This window comes from Naegleria gruberi, assembly GCF_000004985.1.
Source record: "Naegleria gruberi genomic scaffold NAEGRscaffold_55, whole genome shotgun sequence".
Lineage (NCBI taxonomy): Eukaryota > Heterolobosea > Eutetramitea > Acrasida > Naegleriidae > Naegleria > Naegleria gruberi.
The window spans coordinates 232,971-254,594 of record NW_003163272.1 but is presented as its reverse complement, the minus strand read 5'-3'; the positions used below and the strand labels follow the sequence as shown (position 1 = coordinate 254,594).

Sequence of the window (21,624 nt, the reverse complement as noted above, 5' to 3'; positions counted from 1 at the left end):
TTTTAACAGGAGGTAAAAAAGGCATGGGTGGAGTTTCGCCACCAACACTTCATTGATGACAGTTTATTAAATCACACTATCTATTATTATAATATTTGATAGACTAATAAGAAGCGTCGATGGTTTAGTGGTAGAATACGAGCTGATAGTGATGTTAGAATTACACATGCCTCAAAATCAGTATTGGTTTGCAATCTCTCTTAGCTTCAGATTGTTGAAAACATTCATTTCATTATGGTATAATTCTTTCTTTAAAAATAGAGCCAACTCTGAAATGGAAGTTTCAATTAAAGTTTGGGAGTTTTTTCAATCTGTTGGCCAAGATAGTGAAGAACTCTTTCATTTCCCTTAGACAATTTATTGAGGTTTCGTACGGAGTTTCGTTTTGTGCTGTTTGTAAAGAAAATGTTTATGAAGTAATTAGTGACAATGATTTTGAACATCATGTAAAACAAGGTCATTGTGTTTCATTCTCCAAATATTTGGTTGAGAGGAAACGTTCATACTGGAGAAGAAATGTTGCATACAACCCTACAAACAATCATTAAACTTTCAATGTTTTACAATTTCAGTAATTGTCTGTTCTAAATCTAATTTTATGATGTTATTAGTCAGTTTTTTAAGGCGACTTTCACTTTGTACCTATTAATGCAAAGAAAGTTCCAAATAGATCTTGGTTGATAAGTGCAAAGCAACAAAAGAAACATAGGTTCCTAGAACTTGAAATGCTGCCATAGGACGTTGAAATTGTTTAAGTTTCTATTAATTATTAAAAAAATTAAGGTACCAATCTGCATGTTCACAAATCCCCCATTCACAAACCATGGCTGGTAAGGAATGCAGCAATCATCTATGAACGAGGAAACCTACAGCGAAGCATGTTTCCAGTTCGATATCATGCTCAAGATATGTGACTACAGAGTCTTCATCTTGGTTAACCTCAAAGGTCAGATTGACTCAAAAAAGTCGAGTTTATGTATTCCTACAGAAAAGATCCTGTAGAAGTACAGTCAATGGCTTTATCAAGTTTGATTTGTGAGGTTTATGATATTGGTTTTGAATGTGTGAAAAGTGAGGTTAAAAAATTGTGGTACTTTTATGTGTGAAAAATATAAATTTCGATTCAAGAAAATAATTGAATGTTGACTTGATTAATTATTGAGGTGGAAGAGCAATTTCCATCATGGCTTCAAGATCAGCTCACAATTTTTAAGAACTTCCTCCTGAAAGTTGTAAGAAACAACTAATAAAGTGGAGAATTTCCTCATTCTTTGCACAAATACTATAATAATCTGTGAAATGGAAGTGGACAACTAGGCCAACTTACCCAGGTTGAAAAATCAATAAGGCAAAAAGATAGGTTCCTAATTGAGATGATGTGCTTTCATCTTGCTATGGCCGTAGCCATTCATTATAAAAATAAAAATAAATAGAACATTGTACAATTAATATACTTCCTTATTCTTTTACAAAGACAGATATAACTGATATTGATCCTTCCTATGAACTTGTTGATCAAATGAAAATTACATTCATGAATGTTTGCTTCAAAAGTTGAAAGTGGCATTTCCTAAAATATAAATAGAAAGTGAGCTGGCTTGAATGTGAAAATTGTCTCTTGTTCAATTAAAAAAAAAGAAACCTACTACAATGAATCTTCAGTCGAGTATATTAATAGATTCATTGAGCCCTCTTGTCCAATCAAATCGTTCTAGAAAGAGTGGCGAGAGGGTTGATAATTAATGTAGAGTGAGGTAATCCCTGATTGTAACCAAGTATTTGCAGTAATGTGAATCCACAGCAGTTAAAAGAGTCTCCCTAATAGTAAACAACAACCCAAACAATTTGGATAAGATTGAATTTTACAAGTTTTTCAATAAAGTTCTTTAAATTGTCAAATGATTTGTATTTAATTTTCTTCACATATTTGTACATTTCCATTTTCAATATCTCTACATTTCAATATTTAAAGTTGTAAAAACAATAAGATAACAACACATAAATTAAATCGAAATTAAAAAGACTACAGCACCACAGGTTCCCAAGTTGTCTCCAACCTCAGTACTGATGTGGCTCGACGATGCTTAACTTCTCAAATCGGACGGGATGAGGTGCATTCATCGTGATATGGCCGTAGCCATCTATTATCATAAAATGCCAGATATCAACTTGATCAATTCTGTTAGTACCATGTGAAGCATATCGATATGCTACACTCTTGAGCAGTGCTTTGTATTATTAATTGGAGTGGGTTTTTTAAAGATTGCTCATTCAAACAAATTAACATCATCTTCATAAAGGAAATGCACATTGTTACAAATACCAATAGGCATAGTTCTCAGAACTGTGGACGTTCTTATTGGCCGCACTAATTCAATAAAGACCCCGCCTCCATTTAAAGATCTACGGGCGGGAGGATGTATGTTGTTTTTGCTGACACTTATTCAAAACAGTTCAAATAGCTCAACGAGACAGTCTGGTGTGAAAGAACAAACAAAATGCAACCACTCATTCTCTACAATGCTGTCCTTCAAGGATTCGTCTATAACGTCTTTCTCCTAATGTTTCGTGTATTCATTGCTGCTCAAATTACAGGTGTTTCTAAAATGATTGATACCATGGCCACCAAAAAGAAACAAAAGCAAGGAGTTAACAATAGTGATTCCTCTCTCGAAGATCAGAAACCTTCCTCATGGGCCTCTCGTGCTGAATTAGCTGGCAACATTCACAGAAATGATATTGAAAATGTTTTGCCATTCATCATGATTGCAATTCCATATGTTATTGTCTCAACAATGAGCTATAACTCAACTACTGATCCTCAATATTCCTTGTGGAATGCCATTGTGGGGAATATTCTGATGGCAAGCTTTACCCTTTCCAGAATGGTCTACTTTTTCATGTATTGGTTCAATTTACAACCTTGGAGAACATTGGTTTGGTTTTGGGGATTATTGAGTACTGTTAGTTTGGGTATTTATACAATCATTTGCATGTATGTCTTGTAACAAGCAACATATTACGGAGATCATTCACATCAACTATTAGATTTAAATAAATTTCGAATTGAATAACAAAAGACAAAATCAAAATTAAAGAGATTATATTTAATTCATTTTCAATAAGTCAGTCTGTTGTGCAATTAAACCAAATATTTCTAGTTGTGAAAGAAGGGCTAGCTCTTTATAGGTTCTACACTCCTTGAGAATGAGAGAAAATTCTTAATGGATCATATTGATATTTAACTTTTGAGAGTTTCTCTTGTCTCCACTCTTCTCTTCCATAATACTGTTTTCTATAATCCTTCAATTCAATTAAGGGAAAGTTTGTAAAAAATCCATCAGTTATTGGTAGAATATGTTTAAAAATTGTATCAACAAGCCATTCCTTATTCTCCTTTGCATATTGCTCATCCTCCCATTGTGTTTGGAGTCCAATCATTTGTTGAGCTTGCCTATATGGGAATGCTGTCGAATCATGAGGAACTTTTCGAATATTTCCTTCCAAACCATAAATAGAAAATGCTGTATATGTACACCCAGTTGCTTTCCTTTTCACAATCTCAATTAGATTTTGAATTTCTTCTGTCTCTAAATCTCTACTCATAAATCCTCCTGTTGATTTAAAACTCTCATAATCTGGATGAATATCACATATCGTCTTTAAGGTATTATAAACTGATGACTCTTGCATTGATAAATCAATGGATGAATCTGGATATTTCACTGCTGTTATCGAAGGTTCATACTCTGGACAGCAATCATTCAGTAATGGTTGAAGCAACGAGTGGGCCTCATCTGCACCTCCATAAAACACTATCAGAAAGTTAAATCCAATTCCATCCTTTGAACAATTATAAATATTAATTTTCCCATTAAATCTCAAATCACAAGTTTTGAAAAAGTTTTGCCATGCCTTAATTTTCGAAACAATTTTCTTCTCGCAACAATTTGGATAATTTAAGGTAATCAGTGTTGCTCTATCAAATGTATTGTAAACTTTCAGTTTCATTGAGACACAAATTCCAAAATTTCCAGCACCTGCTCCCCTACATGCCCAAAACAATTCTGGATGGGATTCAGAGTTGACTGTTAATAAATTCCCTTCATAGTCAACAATTTCAAACTCGATAACACTGTCACACCCAAGACCAAAGTATCTTGAAGAGAAGGACCAACCACCACCTTCATTATTTCAATAGATTGATAATTGCATGTACAATGTTACATTAGTAAACAAGTGACTACTAATAAACACTTACCCATAACAAAGCCACAAACACCCACAGTTGGACATGCCCCACCAACAGCAATCAGTCCTTTATCTTTGAGTGCTGTGAATATTTCAATATTTTGAACACCTGCACCAATTCTTGCCTCCAACTTTTGCATATCGAGTTCAATACTTTTCATACGACTCACATCAATGATCATGACCTCATCTCCCGTTGAAAATCCCTCATAACTGTGAGCCCCAGACCTAATTCTGATTGGTAATGCATGCTCTCTTGCAAAAGCAATGCACTTACGAACATGTTCAACAGTTTTACAGTAGGTAATAACTCTCGGAAATGCATTAATTGCTCTATTCCAACAGAGTCTATTGGTGTGATATTTATCTTTATGGTTGGCTGTGATAATTTCATCACACTCCAATGTTGTGAAAATTGCATCCTCATCCCTCTCCTCACCATGAGGGAGATGTTCTTCATGAGAATTATTCATTGGATGGGTCATTATGAATTTGAATGTTTTTTTTGTTTGTGAAAAGATATAAAGCATCGAGTAGCGAGGATGATGATTACATGAAATTGAATGTTTTTTGAGCTGCTTAATTAATGCGTTCGATTTCCTTTCCGTTCGGTGTTTGCATAATACGGCCAGTAGTTCAACTGTGGGCAAGAAGTGCTTATTCTTCAATCATAGACTAGAACTCTATGAAACTATGGAAGTTCAAAAACAAGTTGATGACCATAGGTGTTGAAGCCCTTAAAACAAATATTTTGGATTTACATTGAAATCTTAAAACTCACACAGTTTTATAATATATCAATAGGTGGGAAGATGATAATAATTAATATATTATAATGATAACACATTGTTGAAGATATCGTTTACAATACTTGAAGAGTAGCACGGAAATGAATTTGCTATCAATATTCTCTTTTATTTCTCCAATGAGTAAAAAACTTGATGATTTCCATAAGAACATTTCGTCAGTGAATGAAATAACTCCTATCAACAAATAATTAAAATAATTGTTCCTTTTCATAAAGGTTTGTAACAATTGTCTTCCACTGTTATTCATGCCCAATCAATTTGTATAAAATTATTTCTTAATTTTAACGTAGAATGTTTCATCATCCTCTTTAATTTTAGTTGCTGATTCCTTTTCACTGATAACTTCAATTTCTCTTTGAATTTCCTCTTCCGATTTTGTTGATGGTTTGAATGAGTCAAGAAATTCTTGTTTTAATTTATCATAACTATCAATTTCATACAATCTGGAAAGTGTTCTTCTTCCTTCTTCTTTTGTTTCAAAGCCTTTGATACCTACAAATATATTGTCATCAATAAATTGATTTAGAAAATAATTAAAACTACTATTTTCATAAAAATCTACATACGAATAGGTTCTCCACTAATAGCTTTTCCCATTACAAATAAATTAGCAACAAGCATACTCGAAAACATCACAAGAATTGTGAAGCGAGATGCTCTTTCTCCCATACGAACCATTTTTATTTCAAAAGAGGCATTTGCTTGGTTGTTTGCTGTTTGGAGAATTTATTGTAAAATCCTTAAAAAATAATAAAACAACAAAGGTACGTCTTATTTTTCGCAACATCCCCATCTGACGCTATCTGACCAAATTTTTACTCTCTCTGCTTTGTGTTATTGGATAATTGATATCAATATGAATTAATATATTTACTTCATCATTTTACTATTAATAATAATAACTGATTGTTAACAACAACAATATCAACAACAATAATTTTCCAACAACAAATTGCGGAATAATATTAATAATTTTACTACTATGGATTGTTTAGATGTTGAAGGGAAGAGTCCACAGACACGTTTCACCAAACCACCAACACGTTTTCAAGCACTTCTTTGACGGAATGCCAAAGAGACTCTGGGTCAGAGGTAGAAGATTGTTGATTGATGCTGGTCCAGCTTTCCTCGTCTATTCTACTCTCCTCATTTGGGGTAGTGCCACCAAGCATCATATGGAAGTTTTGGAAAGACCATAAACGAGTCAAGAGACGATTTTATAAACTTGATCCTAATTTTCTACAATACAAATTATGTTATTAATTTGTGGAGTACAACTAGTTCACGGAAGGGAAAAATCAAATTGGACCCACTTTGTTACCTATTTGAATTAAAGGGTAAATTATATTATTCAAACGGGCTATTTATTCTGTTTTTCCTTTCATTGTGTAAATATCGAAGTATTGGATTCAATCTAAAGTTTGTTTCTCCTTGTTTCATAGATTGTTTCAATTCTATCTCTTCCATCTTTCGTTCTTTCTCTATTCGGTAATGATTATACACTTGTCTTCTCTTGTATTCGAACTGTTGGATTGAGTAGGGATCATTTTGCAAGTTAGGTGGAACAAAAAGGCTTGGTTCTTCTTGTTGAAGGTAACTTTCTTCATCGTCCATCATACAATCACCATCAATAACATCTTCTTGATTGTTTTCAACAATAGATCCACTCTCATTGTTGTGGTGATGAATGTTATTATTATTATTTAAAAAGTGTTGTTGTGGTGATTGGAGGGAAAGGTTATTGTGGAGGTTGGTAGAGGGAATGGTTGATGTTGAACTTTTTGTTCGTTTTCTATCAGGTTGATATCCTTGCATTAATTGCAATTCTTCATCTTCTTCACTATCTGATGATATTTGCTCTTCATCATCAATGAATTTATATGATTCGTATTCATCTCGTTTCCGTTTAGGATTTTCACCACTATTATTATAATTGTCAGGATGGAAATCCGACTGAAAATATGAAGTTTGAAAATTGTTATATGGGTTCATGATATGTTGTAAAGTGAATAATAATACAATAGAGTTTGATCTTGTTCCGAAAGAGTTTCAATCAAGCCTAGATTTATGCCCAGTTTTTCTTTTGGGCAGAGTAAGAGGGTGTGATGTTAATTCAATTTTTTTTCACGATTGTTTTTGCTGGAAATTATTTTTAGTTGTTTCCCAGCACCATCAAATTTTTTTGTACTTCGTCAAATTTCTGGCATCCAAAATTACAAAAAACCAAAAAGGGTCTAAGTAGTACAAAATCATGATGAAATAATCGATTAGTATCGTTTAATGTCAACGAATGGCAAAAGGAGACCCTATCTGTTTATTCAAATAGCCCTATAATACAATATTAAATACAAGATTATTCTCTAATTCTTGGTTTTTCAAATTGAATTTCAAAGTGGAAAATTCGAACAGGTTCGTGAATGATTGAGTGATCAAAAGGATCAACTCTTGATGGTACTAATTTTCTTTCATAATCGAGAATGACTTGGAATCCTCTCTCAGTTAGTACGTCCATTAAAATATTAACTGCAAGTGGATTTTCCTTGAAAACAGGATTTTCACTTCTAATAATTGCAACTCCAGATAGTGCTTGTCTTTGGAGAATGTGTATAAATTCAGATTTGATGACTTGGAGAACTTTCTTGAAGAGTTCAGCATTTCTAGAGGAGTATCCATCAAGTCTTCTAACAAGTAATTGTCTGGCATGCATGGTAATTTCATCAGCTGTTGGAATGGATGAAATTAAATCAAAAGTAGTTTTACCCAATTCTAATGAGGATTGGTAGGCCAATTCCTTGGTAATATTTTCAGCAGTGTCTTCAACTGATCCTGAAGCATCAATGAAATTGTAAGGGAATTTATCTTGCAAGCTCTTGATGGATTCATAAATGGTGTCTCTAAAGTATTTGTATCTGAGCTTGGCAGCGTCATCATCAACATCAGTGCTTCTAACTTCTTGAAGATTCCCATATCCAGTTTCTGTAGCAATTCTATTCATTTCAATAATTTTTCTTCCTCTACTGAGTTGTCTTTCAACTGAAATCTTTTCATCAACAAACAAGACACAAAGTCTAAAGCTAGGTCTTCTAAATTTTTGAGATACAACCGAGTCTGATTGAAATTCATGTCTAAATTGCAACATTAAATCATAAAGTAAGGCAATACATTGAGCTTGAACAGGAGTACGAGGAAAGCCATCCACAATCACACCATTCTCATATTCTGGATCCAACAATTTGGTAAAAACAGCTTCAATCACTTGAGCATCACTAATCAATCTTCCAGAATCTTTAATCTTTTTCATTTCCTCACTATTCAACAAATCACTAACAGTAATTGGCTTGGATGTCAAACCACGTTGTGAATTAATAAATTTTAACATTGTTCCTTTTCCACTAAAGATAATGAATGGTCACAACAATGAATTAAAATTAAACCTACGCTCCTGGAGCTCCAACTAGCCAATAAATTTCCTTTGGAAAGTATAATCTCTTTCTTCCGAATTTATCTTCCAAATGTTTGATCACACGAGCAAAGATCAATGATGGATCTTTAATTTCCAAATCAGTTTTTCCTTCCAATGGTATTTCAGCCAATGGTTTCTCAACCTTTGGAAGTGCACTTTCATTCATCAAAATATTTGATCTTGAATTGTATTCTCTTGTCAATTGTTGAGTAATGACATTTGGCAATATTGTTTTATCGGAAAGAAGAAAATTCATTGGAACGGATTGTTTTTTCAAGGCATTATGGAGCCTATTTGAACACTTGGCAAGGGAACTTCTCATCATCTAATACAATGCAATGACAATTTTTTTGATAATGTTTGAAAGATGATGTTGATGATGACACTTTACAATTTTCCAAACAATTTTAAAAGATCAAAAAATGCAAACACTCATTGTTGATAATGGTTCCTTCAAGATCAAACTCGGCTACTCTAACTCTGAATTACCTCTAGACTTTCCGACGCTATTAGGAAAACCTAAACAAATTTATAATTGGCAAGGATATGGTGATAAGGGTGATTATGTGGGAGAGGATGCAGCCAATAAGGGAGGAATTATTCAGGCAAGATACCCGATGGAGTATGGAATCATCACTGATTGGGATGATATGACAAGAATTTGGAATTATGGATTTAATAAATTTAATGGATCGAGAGAAGATGAATTAATTTTAATGAGTGAAAATTGTGGCGTTCCGAAAAGTCATCGAGAAAAGATGACTCAAATAATGTTTGAAGATTTCAATTTTGGAGGAATGTATGTTGCTTTACAGGGTGTGTTGGCCTTGTACGGATCAGGAAATACCACTGGAGTAGTTCTGGATGGTGGAGAGAGTTGTACGAGAGCTATTCCTATTTATGAAGGTCATGCTCTCCATAATTCAGTTTTGGAATTGAAATTTGTGTCCAGAGATGTTATAGTGGATAATATGGTGGAGTTATTCAAGTCAAGAAATTATGAGTTTAGAACAACATCAGAAAAAAGAATTGTAAGAGAAATTAAGGAATTGTTCGGCTACGTTGCTCTGAATTATGAGGAAGAGCTTAAATTAAGCGAGGAATCCATTTTAATTGATTATGAATTACCAGATGGGACCATCATAAATATTGGAAAGGAACGATTTAAAAGCACAGAAGTATTGTTTAGTCCAAATATTTTTGGAATGGAGGAAGCAGGTGTTGCTGAAATAGTTTTCAACTCTATTGGAAAATCTGACTTGGATATGAGGAGAGAATTCTTTTCTAATATAGTCTTGGCTGGTGGAACGACTATGTTTAGGGGATTTGCTGAGAGAATGCACAAGGAATTGAGTGAATTAGCACCAACAATGAAGATACACGTTAAAGATTTACCAAATAGAAATTATCTTACTTGGAAGGGAGGTTGCATATTTGCATCCTTATCGAACTTTAATAACATGTGTATCAAAAGAGAAGAATATGAAGAGAGTGGACCTACCATTGTTCATAGAAGATGTTGCTGAAAGAGTTAAGAAAATCCGATGATATGTAACATTAAGAAGATCTTAAATTGTGAGTTTTATTTGCTCACGTCCTTATTGTTGCAATTGTTTGATCGATTCCTCCAAATGGTGAACCTTGGCAATTTGATTATTTTCAACTGTGTTAATATCAATGGTCATAATCTTGAATGCCTTAGGGCCATCACATTCAATTCCCATAAAATTACCCTTTGGATTACCAGTGGCAATTGATCTGACAATAACCTTATTGCCATCTTGCAACATTTCCTGGATAGACCAAGCAAGATTTGGAATTTATTACCAGAAGAATTGAACTTGTCCAATTAATTTAGCCTTTTGCTTGGTTTCAGAAATGTTAATAGATTCGAATGAATCAGCAAGTAAGGGCCTCCTTCAATGGAGCAACTTTTTCAACACCATCTTCATTAACAATCAAACACTTGGTATAGAATGGTTGGACAATTTCTTTAATGGAAGATATTTTAGATTTGTTTTTGTTTTGATTGGTGCAAATATGAATTGATTTGTGCCATCAATTTATAGTGTTTCCTCAAGTCTTATAAGTAATCTGACCCATCCCCAAATTTGTAGCGAATTAAGGCACAACGTACCGATGCGTGAGGTCTTTCTGGCTAGACGTGGAACCCGAGCTTCCAAATGGGAAGATTGAGAAAATTATATTTACGCAAGCAGTTAGTTTATTATCAACCTTCTTGCATTCCTTATATGAAAATGTTAGTGTTGAGACAAGATTTTCAAAGAAAATACAATATGATGTGTTATCATCCTTGAATTGGAGAATAAAAGAAAAATACGTTATTTGAGTATTATTTGTTTTTCAATTTGTATTTATTTTAAAATTACAACAATTAGAGAGCAATGCTGATTACAACAACTTTAGACTCTGTTTCAAGTAGCACAATGCTGTTATTCAAGTAGTGGTCAGTTCGTTCATCGTTCAACTCGTATCGGATATCGTATTCGCCAAAAATGTGAGAGGATTCTCGATCGTTCAAAGCATTAAAGTAACAATTCTCTGATAGAGATGGATGTTCTCTGCATCTTTTTACCGTCTTCATCACTGCTTGTACTTGTGGAAGAGGAAGGATTCATATAGTCTTGTGCTTTCTTTGCTTTGGTTGTTTTATGATTCACACAAGCAAAATGATGATGACCAGCATGATATTTGTTTGTTGCACAACACCAACCACTTGATTGTTGACAGTCACCAAAGACAGAAACAGCATGAATATCAGCAGAATCAATTTGACGCCATAAAAAGTCGACTAACTTTGGGTCAGCCTTCTTCTTCTTTCTCAAACGCTTTTGTGGTTTGTAGGCAAGTGATTTAAAGTGAGTAAGAATGGCTCCATTATCACTACTAGTATTCTTATAATTCTTTACGATAACTTTGGAATGGTCTGTGGAACGTCTTTGACGTTTTGGGGCAACTAAACTTGAAGGAATAGAAAGTTGATTGCCTTTTAATCCTGGTTGTATCCATGATGATGAATTTGATTCTGATTGAGAATCAGAAGCAGCGGCATGACTCAGCTGTACTAGTTCGTTAATTTGCTTCATTGTTATTCTTTTAAAGATATTAGAGAAACAGATTGTATTGATTTGTTTTTTTTTGATATGTCCTGAGAATCATTGCATTTTGTACCTTTTAAACCTTTTCAAATAATAAAACGTTGTCATAAGACTTAACTAACAGTACGGAGGTTCTAGCTGTTGAGAATCCCGTGCTCTTTTCTTATAGTGACTTTAACAAGATGCATTGCCATAAAAAATCCATTTTTGTTCATGATGAGACGTAGCGACAATAAAACGAAAAACAATGGAAATCCGTGATGGCAGGATATTGGTGAGTGATGAAGAGAAGGTTTGAAAGAGTAAGTGGATCTTAGTTACAATTAATATAATTGGATGATATGATTTTGTGTCGACTTGCAATGATGAGTGGTGAACAATTATATTAAGAATGAATGAGGTGTAATAATTGTATCTTAAGTGATGAAGTAAATCCTGTTGATCTGTATTCATTAAATCTCGTCAATGTAATTAAAATAAATAAACTAAAAATGTGGAAAATGCATTTTGTGTACATAAAAGTGCCTTATTATTGTTTTAGAGGATTCTTTCAAATCATACAGTAGTATAGTATGGGAGAATCCTCTTTCATATTTAATAAACTCCAAGAATGGCTTCCTTCTATCTATTTCAATTAATAGAGATGTGTGGTAAGGATCCTTGTATCATTTGTCTCAATTAGCTTTTTTTATACAATTCATCTTATACAAATATGTACTTGGGGTGAGGTCGCTTATCTAATGAACTTGATTGTATAGTCCATATACTAAACAATACCATTTTATAACCCATGGAGATTAGTCACAAATTGAGACATAGATAGTATATAATACATGGACTCCAGTACGGTTTCCTTCTCTTTGCCTTGGAATGTTATTTGTAACAAGTACTAAACTTTATTTTATTCATTAAAGTCATATAGATCAAGGGTGTGATTCAATCTCAAATGTTCAACTCCTTTTATACGATTTACTGTAAACTGTAGATCGAGGATAATTGTCAATTTGAATCTGAAAAGGAATGGGGTTTTTGTTGAATCTCAAACTCATTGTTAAGGAGATCTCAGAGAGTTTTGTATTTTATTGTAAAAGATTTTCTGGAAACCTTAAAAAAAATGCAAAAACATTAATAACAAGCATCGTACCTTATTTTTCATCATGAATTTATTTTCGGAAATTAAAACGTCTGATCACTGTGAGGTTTAAGGTGGTTCATCAAAAAATTAAATACAACGGACAGGATGTTACGTAAAAAGATATGATTACAATCATATTTAGTTTGGAAGGTAAAGCAAATTCGCCAAGTAACTAAAAATTTCTGCACTGCAGAACTCATGTGATTTCGGCAGGTCAATTAATCGTGTCAACAATCATATTAGAAAAAAAAGCATGTCAAGATACACACCTCTATTTCTTTTGGTTCTTGTGCTTGTTCTGACATCAGTTATCGTTGCTGATTTTGCGCCGGCTCCTGGACCCTCACCAACACCAATTCCTCTTCCTCCAGAACTTATCGATGTCAATACAACAATTATTGATACTACTGTTGTAACATCGGCGGATTTGTTTCCAGTGGATACTTCACTTTTAAAGTCTCCAACTTCGGTTTTAGTTAAGGATGCTAACACAATTATTGTTGTTGATAGTGGAAGTCATAGATTGTTGTTTTTCTCAGATAATGGTGCACCAGCATATGTTTTGGCTGGAGCAGGTTATTCAGGTAATGCTACTATTGACCTTGGTGGTTCTGCTTTTGGTCCTACTTCTCCTCTAAATTCACCATCTTCTGTTGTTTTTATGGATTCGGATACTGTACTATTTACTGACACTAATAATGATTTCATCAAAAAACTAGTACTATCATCAGGGATATTGCAAAACTATGTTGGAAGTGGAAACAGGTCGGCTGAATATGCGCCACCTTATGATAAGGCGCATATTAATCTTATTGAACCAAAGGGATTGGCTCTCTATTCCTCAATTCTTTATGTTACCAGCAATGACAAGATATTTAGAGTTGGCACGGATGGATTTGTAAATGAGATTGAGATTGATTTAGGGATACAACAAGGAGGCCTACAAAAACCAACTTCTCTGGCAATGTCTTCAAGTGATATCCTCTACATTTGTGATAGTGAAACAAACTTGATCAAGAGATATAACGTTTCTAGCAAATTATTGGAAACTGTTGTGGGGTCAGGAGAAAACCCTTTCACTTCTGAAAATGATGCTTTGGATCCTCTTAGTCACAACTTGAATAATCCTCAAGGGATAGCTTTGAGTCCAGATGGTAAAATGCTATATATTGCTGATACTGATTCAGGAAAAATCAAAGTATTTAATATAGAGAAGAATACAATAAGAACGATATTGGCAGAATCTAAATATGGAATCTCTGTTAGCAAACCTGTTGGATTATATGTCCATTCAAACGGAACTCTCTATTTCACAGATACGAATACCCTACAGATAGGAAGACTCAATTTAATGAATTGTGATACAAATAGCTCAGATCCACAATGTCTGATAAGTTATTGTTATGGAAAATTATCAAACGACTCATCTGTTTGCAGTGGAAGAGGCAACTGCGCAAAAACTGATACATGCAGTTGTAGAGTAGGATTCGTGGGAAATCAATGCCAATTCAATTCATCTTTTCTTATCAATGCAATTAATTCAAATTATGATGTTGAGATAGGAAAATCTCAAGTTCTACAGATTAATGTTTCAGAAACTATTACTAATGGGATTAATTTTATATGGAATTGCGAAAAATGTGCAATGCCAATTGATAATAATTTCAGTTCATTGTTATTTAATGCTTCAAGCCTTGGAACCTTCATTGTAACTGTTAGGGTGAATCATATACAAGAAGGAGCAATAATTAGAACCTCTAATTCTGTTAATTTTACAGTTACTGTAATACCACCAATTGGGGTAGATAATAGCACATTCAATTCAACTTATGCAAATAATTCAAGTTTTGATAGCACCTCCAATGTTACTGATATAATCAAAGCTATATCCCTATCACAAAATCAAATGATTGACAGTGTCCTGACAGGATTCAACATTGACACAAAAAGATTTTTGGCATTAATTAACCAAAACGAATGTAATAGCTGTTCAACTATCATCTCTATTTCATGGAAGCTTGTGTATGAGGAAAGAATATATTCAAGCTCTGATCAAATTACTACAAGAGGAACAGCAAACAAAAACTCTAATTTCACCAGTATTAGTCTCAACCCCTTTGTTAATGTCAAAGGATTGGTAAAACTTGAAGGTTCTACTAATTTTGCTACCCTTTCCTTTACAATTACTGGTGCTATCCAAAACACTATGGTGATTAATCACACCATTCCTGTAGCCAGCTCAATAATTAGAAAGTCATCAAATTCAAATCTAAATATATCTCCTAACAGAGGAGTTGGTCTGTATACCTTGTTTAGTATTCAGGAAAACGAAAGCGACTGGAAAATTTTCTCTGCAGATCAATCCCCGCTTTCTTTTGCAATAGGTATTGTTTACAACAACCAGACTCTACGATTAACTGAATTTGTACCTATGGGCCAACAATTACTGACTTATTTGCCTTTCACAAAAAATATGGAACAAAACAAGCCAACAGACTTGGTGGTCTTTGCAAAGGATAACTTATCTAATGTACAGTCAGTTTTAGTTCAATCAGTTGTGACAATGCTTAGATTCTACAGCACCCCAAGTGAGGCAATGTCTCTAATGAAGACCGATTCAAGAATTGCTAAAGTGGTTCCATATGACTCATCATTCACTGGATCATCGGATGAATATGACCAATTACTGTTAATGGCTATGCAGAATTTCACTATTTCAGCGGAAAATCCAACAGTTGGACTTGGATCACTGTATTCTATGTCTGAAAAAAATCTCACTACCTCTGTGTCCAATTTAATTATACAAAACCTGGATTCTTACCTTGGAAATTCTGTAAATTCTTACAAAACTCAAAAGAGCCAACAGGGATTTGTGTCTTCCAAGATCTCAGATGAAGATACGAAAACGATTCTTTCAACATCATCCAATTTAGTTCAAAAGGGATTGGATAGTCGTTTAGCGACCAAATTGTCTTCACTTTTAGTAATTTCCTCAATACCAACCCTCCTTACTTCAAGTGATACACTCTTGCCTTCAACAATTATAACTTCAGCCAATATTAATATTACATACTCAAGTTTTTCGAAAGACAGTGCTTCAACTTCAACGGTAACAAATCGGTTTGACTCAATTTTATTTGAAGCTGATTCCATTCTTGCACAATACTCCTCCTTCTCCACTGAAGTTGGTTTATCTGTAGTATCCTTTAATGGAATAGTGTATCCAGAGACTAATGCCACCTTCGCTGCCAATGCTAAGGATTTCACAATGCATAGGAACGGCAACAGCATGAATTTGAAGAGCCTTGTGAAACCTTTTTCAATTTCATTCAATTCAAACACCCCCATTAGCTCTAGCAATAATAGTAGAATCATTTGTAAATATTGGAATGAAACCATGTCCAAATGGGATACTGACGGTTGCACTTTGAAATCCTTAAACTCGGCAACTGGTGAAATTGTTTGCTCTTGTACTCATACCACTTTATTTTCTGCTTTTATAGAGCAAGTTCCTGTGGGTATTACATTTGAACCATATGTCGATCAATTTATTGGTGTTCATGGTACTCAGATTGCCCTAGGTTCAGTTTACTTGATTTGTGCTGTTGCAGTCTTGATAGGATTAGCTTTGAATGCTAACAAACAACCTGTAAAGAGCAGATTCACAACCCCTTTCTTGGGAATGGCAGCTTTGATTACCCAAAGCTCTCTTCTACTCATTGTTCAACGAAGTGTTTTGATTTCCTCTACCCAATCAAACGATGCCAATAGTTATCTAGCTTCCTCTATATTGGCAAATATTATTACAATTATTGTAAACACCATAACCCTGTGTGCAATCATGACATACTTGTATCAGGTTATGAGATTTGAATTTTTAAAATATTTCTATAATGAATTATCCTTAATGAACGATAAGGTGACTGCAAGTAGATTTCTTCACTTTATCAAGCATCTGATATCTGCAAAATTCTACAGCATTATGTTGATTACTTTTGCATTTATCAATTTAGCATATTGGACTTTGTGGGTTATTTTAGTTAGAACAAACGTGATTACTGGCCCTGAATACACCCAAATAGTTTCCATTTCTTATACTGTTGCAATTCTATTTATTGGTTTTGCTGTTTGTTGTATATTTTCAGTAGATTTGATAATGACATGGTATCAGAGAAATTTGAACAAGAATGAAACAACCAACAGATCTAAAGAATCTCAAAAGATGAAAGCTCAAAATATTTTGGGTAAGGTTTTCAATTTCCTCTTTTCTTGGTTTGTAGAGGCTGATTCTCCACTGTTCTTCAGAGCTGAAATGATTTTGTTTGTTATTTCATTTATTTTCCTTGTCATTGTACAAGCTTTGGGAATGGCTAGTCTTAACTATAGGCTGTTACTAACAGGTTATACCGAAACAAAATTAGCACCATTGGCTATAGTAAGAACTGTAGTGACCTATGACTCGGTTTCAATCATTTTCGAGGTATTACATATTGTTACATACATGCTAGTGTATGGAGGTTATTCCCTTCTTGTATTGTTAGCCCAAAGAATGAAAGTGTGGAATGGTGAAAAGAATGAACAAGAGAAGGTAGAAATCAATCAATACCTAGAAAATCCAATATTCCTAAAGATATTTGATAGTTTCTGCAGAAAAGAGTTTTCACTTGAAAATCTTCAACTCTATTTACATTTAACCAAAAACTCCAATATTATCGAAAAGGGACTGGCAGAAATAATAGAGTTTATTAACAATATTTATGATGATTATGTGAAATCTGGTTCTATTAGGGAAGTGAATATTCCATCTGATTGCAGAAAATCTTTTGCCTCAATGGTGGCAAAGTTGAAAAATGCAAATAATCTCGAATTAGTAGACGAGAAGCAATCAGTTTCCAAAACAAAAAAGAACTCCCTTCCTGCAAATTTATCTGATATGGTTGTTGATAATATCAAATCCCTTACAGATCAAATATTAATCAATCTATCAGATACTTTCTCTAGATTTTTCTATACACAAGAGTTTGAAGAATATTCCACTTCCAGTAACAGCAGAGAAGAATTATTGAAACAATCCAATTTAATGTAAAATAAGCTTGAGAGGAAGCCTATCCAATAAAATGTTTGCCTCACTACCATCTATTCCACTGATTAATTAATCAATTCTTTAAATAGAACTCTGATCCAAATTAATCATTTCTTAAGGATTTAATGTAAATAAAATTTAATTTAAAAATTAGATTGTCCTAAATAGACTTCCAATGATCCAAGACCATTCTTTACAACACACAAGAAATCTCCTTCCTTAGTTCTAGCTAGGGCAACAGGTACTCTAGTTGCTTCATGTTCAAATCCAAAGTTTGATGCATTGAGTGGCAAGTGACCACTTTGTTTGACTTTTGACCATTCTGATCTCAGAATATCGAAAACATAACAATCATCCAAGAAGTTTGTTGCCTCTGTTTCAGTCCCCTTTTTCATTTTAACTTCTTCCATCATCATACTTAGTGTTTCATCTTCAAGAACTTGCTCTGTTACATTTTGACCACCCATCATAAGGAAACAATTGTTTTCTGGAATTTCAACCATGGCATGGAACATTCTAGGATGTGGCTTGTCATGGCTTTTAATTCTTAACCTAGAGAATTGACCAGTTCTGAAATTAAAGCTGTAAACAGAATCATCTGAATGAGGATTGACTTGGTCTGGATTACCACTATTGTATTGCTTTCTTAATTTACCACCATAAATATATGCTACACCGTTTACATTTACAACATTGTGACCAAATCTATTCATTGGAGCAATATCACGAAGGTCTGTCATCATTTTATCTCCATCATGGAATGAGTTCTTTCTTTCTCTACTGAAAGATTTAATACTATCAAGTAAGAAATTTCTTCTTTCCTTTTGCTTTGAATCAACTTCATTTTCAATTGGAAGTTGAATATCCTTATGTGTTTCTGCTGTTGGTGTTGAAGCACTATCAAGTGAATCAGTGCTGACAGTAGTACTAACTGATGATTGAGGTTTTGGAAGTGTAAAGCTTACTAACTTTGGCTGTTCAAACTTCTTTCTCTTTGTATCGAAAATATAGACAAAAGATGTCCTCTTCTCTGCATCGTTTTGATTATCTTCAGTAAGTTCATTCCACTTCATGTAATGTCCTCCAAATACATAAATTTCTTTTCCAACACTCAAAATTTTGTGGTTAGCATGAGTTGCAGGCCAGTAATTGGTTGTACCAGTCATGAATGATGGCTTTCTGGATAGTGTTTTTTCAGATCCTGAATTTTCTTCCCCAGATTTCGAAAAACCAAACTCATACTTATCAAATCTGTATTTGAAAAACATGTTAGATGGGTGAGGACAAGCAGATACATCTCCTTTCGAGGATTTGAATAGCTTTTTCATTCTACTGGTTAGGGTTCTATTGTGACTAATGGATTCAAGAGAGTATCTTTGTTGAGATTGGAACAAGGAAGACTTGTCATTACTCTCTTGATTTTCATGGAAGTAACCACCAAAGAAAACAATCTTTTCCTTCTTTTCTGTAGTTTGTTTTGTTAATACTGCACTTGATCCGAAACCATTGGACTCTAATTTTGTGTGATACTTTACAATCCATTGATTTCCAATCTTATTATCTGTTGATTGAGTAAGTTCATTAATTAATTCCAACACTGAAACACCCTTCTTACTGGAGTGAATAATGGCAAATCTAGATTTTTGTGTGGCAACATCCATACTGCTGAATGGAATAAGCTGTAAGGTAGTATGATAGGAGGAATCATCATCTAAAGCACTTGTTAAAGTTAATATTTTAAATTTGATCATCACACTTACTTTCTTTCAAAATCAGGATGTGAAATCACATGGACACACTTCCAATGAATTTTGGCGTTAGATTTTCTTGCATTACTCAACGGTTCAATGAATTGTGAAATTAAATTGTCGGATGAAATAGTTCCACTCAGAAAATTATTGCTAAGAGTTGAAGAAGAATTAGAAGTTGTTTCGTCTGAAGAATTGTTAGAATGGGTTGTGTCAACAGAAGCTTGTCTTTGATGACCAAGACTCAACTTGGGAATACTAGGCATTGTGATCAAGCGAGTTTCACTTGGTTTTAATTTAACGGTTTCGTATTTTTTTCTACTTTCCAATAAAATATTTTTTAACGGACAGGATCACTTGTTGATTGATGAGATCCTTAAAGAACAATGGCTGACACAAGACAATAATGTTCCAAATACCAGTACACAATAGCAACAATTTTCAGTTCTTCACATGTGAATCCATTCAATTATTGTAATATTATTATTCAATTATTAATTATATGAATGATGCCTTTGGTGTTGATGCAACATCTGGTTTTGTTGAACGTGTTGGTTCACCAATTGATTTTAAATAATTTTACTTTCCACTTTTGTATTTTCTTGTTCATCATTGTTCCATTCTCCTCCTACTACAGTTCAGATTACAAATAGCTTGATGGTGAATCAACGTTGATCTCTCGAAAAAGTCTTGCAATTTTTGAGTTAGAGTATTAAGAAGTTCAAGGCTTCCGAATCATTTCATTTTTTTAAGGAAGATGGCGGGAAACATTTCATCATGATGAAAATAACAAACAAATACTTTAAAAAAATTATCCGAGCCACTTATTGCTATTAATTTAATTATTATATTATTATTATTTTATTTAAATATATTTTTATTATTTTTAATTTAAAACTCTGCAAAAATTGGAACTATGAGATCATTTCTCATTAGCTTTCTAAAACTCAATATTGAGGCTTGATCAATATCATTACTAATTATTATTTTCAATAACAGCATGTCATTAACCCTTATAAGCAAGTGTAGTGCGCAATTCTACTGCCTGTTCACGTGATCTCTGATGTGATCCATGTATCATTACCATTCTACATGTAGAATTGAGTAAATTCATAGCTTCCATATAATTCAAGAAGAGTGATCCAAAGCAAATATCCTTATAATTACCATCAGCTCCTTCAAATCTTATCCATTCCTTGTATTCGAGGGTTTGCTTGTTTTGAATGTAGAAAACAAAGAATGTTTGCTCATTGTGAAATTGTGGCAAGTTATTGATGAAGATTCCAATTTTGCAATAGTATTCAAGAGTATCTTTGAAAGGGTCTGGACATGTTGTTGAATCGAATGCATGCATGGATATTGGATGAATATTCATGTTAACAATTATTCTAGTTTGTGAATAATTTGTATTGGCAAGTGGCAGATGTGTGTTATGGTGTTGTGATATGTATGCATCCACCATCATGTCTTCACGTTCTGAAATATTGGTGATTGTTGTTGGTTGTACTGTTTGCATTGTTGTTGTTTGTGTTTTTTTGTGTTGTGAAAATACTAGTGGAACGCATCTGTCCACCTCCTTATTATTGTGATAATCACCTCATCACCACAGAGTACTACTACTATTATTGTGTGAAAACGTTGCGTCCTCCCAAAACATTTCAATCCATCAGCATGTCTTTAGCTTTTTTGTGTTTGCCTTTAGAGAGAAACCTTCTTTTTTATCCATTTTTGGACATTCCGCCATTTATCTGTTGCATGTATATGGATGTTGTAACTTAACTTGTTGTTATAATAACTCTCACATGTGGCATGTGCTGGGATATGATTAGTTGATGAAGATCATGTTAACAAAACTAGTGTTTCTAATCATGGAGTTAAAATCAAGAAGAGGAATGTTGATCAGGAATGTTCTTTACCATTCGAGGAAGATTGGTTGTAAAAAGAAAAGGGATGGAGTATGCGTTGTCTGTTGTATACAACCAAGATGACATGTTGTATGAGGCGGTGTATATCTTT

General features: G+C 33.6%; 10 protein-coding genes across 10 annotated transcripts; 3 read left to right on the top strand and 7 right to left on the bottom strand.

Annotated features, from left to right (window-relative positions):
- Nucleotides 1–2,498: 2,498 nt before the first annotated feature.
- Nucleotides 2,499–3,008, top strand: NAEGRDRAFT_72733 (uncharacterized protein; the record flags this gene model as incomplete). The annotated part of the gene is made up of 1 exon (XM_002672239.1): nucleotides 2,499–3,008. One exon carries the CDS (start codon nucleotides 2,499–2,501, stop codon nucleotides 3,006–3,008), a length of 510 nt encoding a protein of 169 aa, XP_002672285.1.
- A 184-nt stretch (nucleotides 3,009–3,192) lies between these two features.
- On the bottom strand, nucleotides 3,193–4,736 carry NAEGRDRAFT_72732 (uncharacterized protein; the record flags this gene model as incomplete). Its single annotated transcript, XM_002672185.1, has 2 exons — nucleotides 3,193–4,184; nucleotides 4,262–4,736. The coding sequence occupies 2 exons, from the start codon at nucleotides 4,734–4,736 to the stop codon at nucleotides 3,193–3,195; spliced, it is 1,467 nt and encodes a 488-aa protein (XP_002672231.1).
- Nucleotides 4,737–5,328: 592 nt separating this feature from the next.
- On the bottom strand, nucleotides 5,329–5,738 carry NAEGRDRAFT_72731 (uncharacterized protein; the record flags this gene model as incomplete). The annotated part of the gene is made up of 2 exons (XM_002672184.1): nucleotides 5,329–5,552; nucleotides 5,627–5,738. 2 exons carry the CDS (start codon nucleotides 5,736–5,738, stop codon nucleotides 5,329–5,331), a joined length of 336 nt encoding a protein of 111 aa, XP_002672230.1.
- Nucleotides 5,739–6,407: 669 nt separating this feature from the next.
- On the bottom strand, nucleotides 6,408–7,052 carry NAEGRDRAFT_72730 (uncharacterized protein; the record flags this gene model as incomplete). Its single annotated transcript, XM_002672183.1, has 1 exon — nucleotides 6,408–7,052. The coding sequence occupies one exon, from the start codon at nucleotides 7,050–7,052 to the stop codon at nucleotides 6,408–6,410; it is 645 nt and encodes a 214-aa protein (XP_002672229.1).
- A 300-nt stretch (nucleotides 7,053–7,352) lies between these two features.
- NAEGRDRAFT_81286 (adenylate kinase) lies at nucleotides 7,353–8,850 on the bottom strand. Its single transcript, XM_002672182.1, has 2 exons — nucleotides 8,499–8,850; nucleotides 7,353–8,452 (listed from the first exon to the last, which is right to left on the bottom strand). Exons 1-2 carry the CDS (start codon nucleotides 8,846–8,848, stop codon nucleotides 7,414–7,416), a joined length of 1,389 nt encoding a protein of 462 aa, XP_002672228.1. The 5' UTR covers nucleotides 8,849–8,850; the 3' UTR covers nucleotides 7,353–7,413.
- A 95-nt stretch (nucleotides 8,851–8,945) lies between these two features.
- NAEGRDRAFT_72728 (uncharacterized protein) lies at nucleotides 8,946–10,049 on the top strand (the record flags this gene model as incomplete). The annotated part of the gene is made up of 1 exon (XM_002672238.1): nucleotides 8,946–10,049. The coding sequence occupies one exon, from the start codon at nucleotides 8,946–8,948 to the stop codon at nucleotides 10,047–10,049; it is 1,104 nt and encodes a 367-aa protein (XP_002672284.1).
- Nucleotides 10,050–10,871: 822 nt separating this feature from the next.
- On the bottom strand, nucleotides 10,872–11,683 carry NAEGRDRAFT_81285 (uncharacterized protein). Its single transcript, XM_002672181.1, has one exon. It carries the CDS (start codon nucleotides 11,628–11,630, stop codon nucleotides 11,070–11,072), a length of 561 nt encoding a protein of 186 aa, XP_002672227.1. The 5' UTR covers nucleotides 11,631–11,683; the 3' UTR covers nucleotides 10,872–11,069.
- A 1,347-nt stretch (nucleotides 11,684–13,030) lies between these two features.
- On the top strand, nucleotides 13,031–17,863 carry NAEGRDRAFT_72726 (uncharacterized protein; the record flags this gene model as incomplete). Its single annotated transcript, XM_002672237.1, has 1 exon — nucleotides 13,031–17,863. The coding sequence occupies one exon, from the start codon at nucleotides 13,031–13,033 to the stop codon at nucleotides 17,861–17,863; it is 4,833 nt and encodes a 1,610-aa protein (XP_002672283.1).
- A 121-nt stretch (nucleotides 17,864–17,984) lies between these two features.
- Nucleotides 17,985–19,916, bottom strand: NAEGRDRAFT_59262 (uncharacterized protein). The gene is made up of 2 exons (XM_002672180.1): nucleotides 19,621–19,916; nucleotides 17,985–19,579 (listed from the first exon to the last, which is right to left on the bottom strand). The coding sequence occupies exons 1-2, from the start codon at nucleotides 19,872–19,874 to the stop codon at nucleotides 18,004–18,006; spliced, it is 1,830 nt and encodes a 609-aa protein (XP_002672226.1). The 5' UTR covers nucleotides 19,875–19,916; the 3' UTR covers nucleotides 17,985–18,003.
- Nucleotides 19,917–20,614: 698 nt separating this feature from the next.
- Nucleotides 20,615–21,124, bottom strand: NAEGRDRAFT_72724 (uncharacterized protein; the record flags this gene model as incomplete). Its single annotated transcript, XM_002672179.1, has 1 exon — nucleotides 20,615–21,124. One exon carries the CDS (start codon nucleotides 21,122–21,124, stop codon nucleotides 20,615–20,617), a length of 510 nt encoding a protein of 169 aa, XP_002672225.1.
- Between the last annotated feature and the right edge of the window lie 500 nt (nucleotides 21,125–21,624).

Bases quoted from the DNA above. Each gene is read 5' to 3' on its own strand.
- NAEGRDRAFT_81285 (XM_002672181.1), bottom strand. From the start codon at position 11,630: ATGAAGCAAATTAACGAACTAGTACAGCTGAGTCATGCCGCTGCTTCT.
- NAEGRDRAFT_59262 (XM_002672180.1), bottom strand. From the start codon at position 19,874: ATGCCTAGTATTCCCAAGTTGAGTCTTGGTCATCAAAGACAAGCTTCT. The intron at 19,580-19,620 runs GTAAGTGTGATG...AACTTTAACAAG, and splicing joins CATCCTGATTTTGAAAGAAA to TGCTTTAGATGATGATTCCT.
- NAEGRDRAFT_81286 (XM_002672182.1), bottom strand. From the start codon at position 8,848: ATGATGAGAAGTTCCCTTGCCAAGTGTTCAAATAGGCTCCATAATGCC. The intron at 8,453-8,498 runs GTAGGTTTAATT...CATTATCTTTAG, and splicing joins CTAGTTGGAGCTCCAGGAGC to TGGAAAAGGAACAATGTTAA.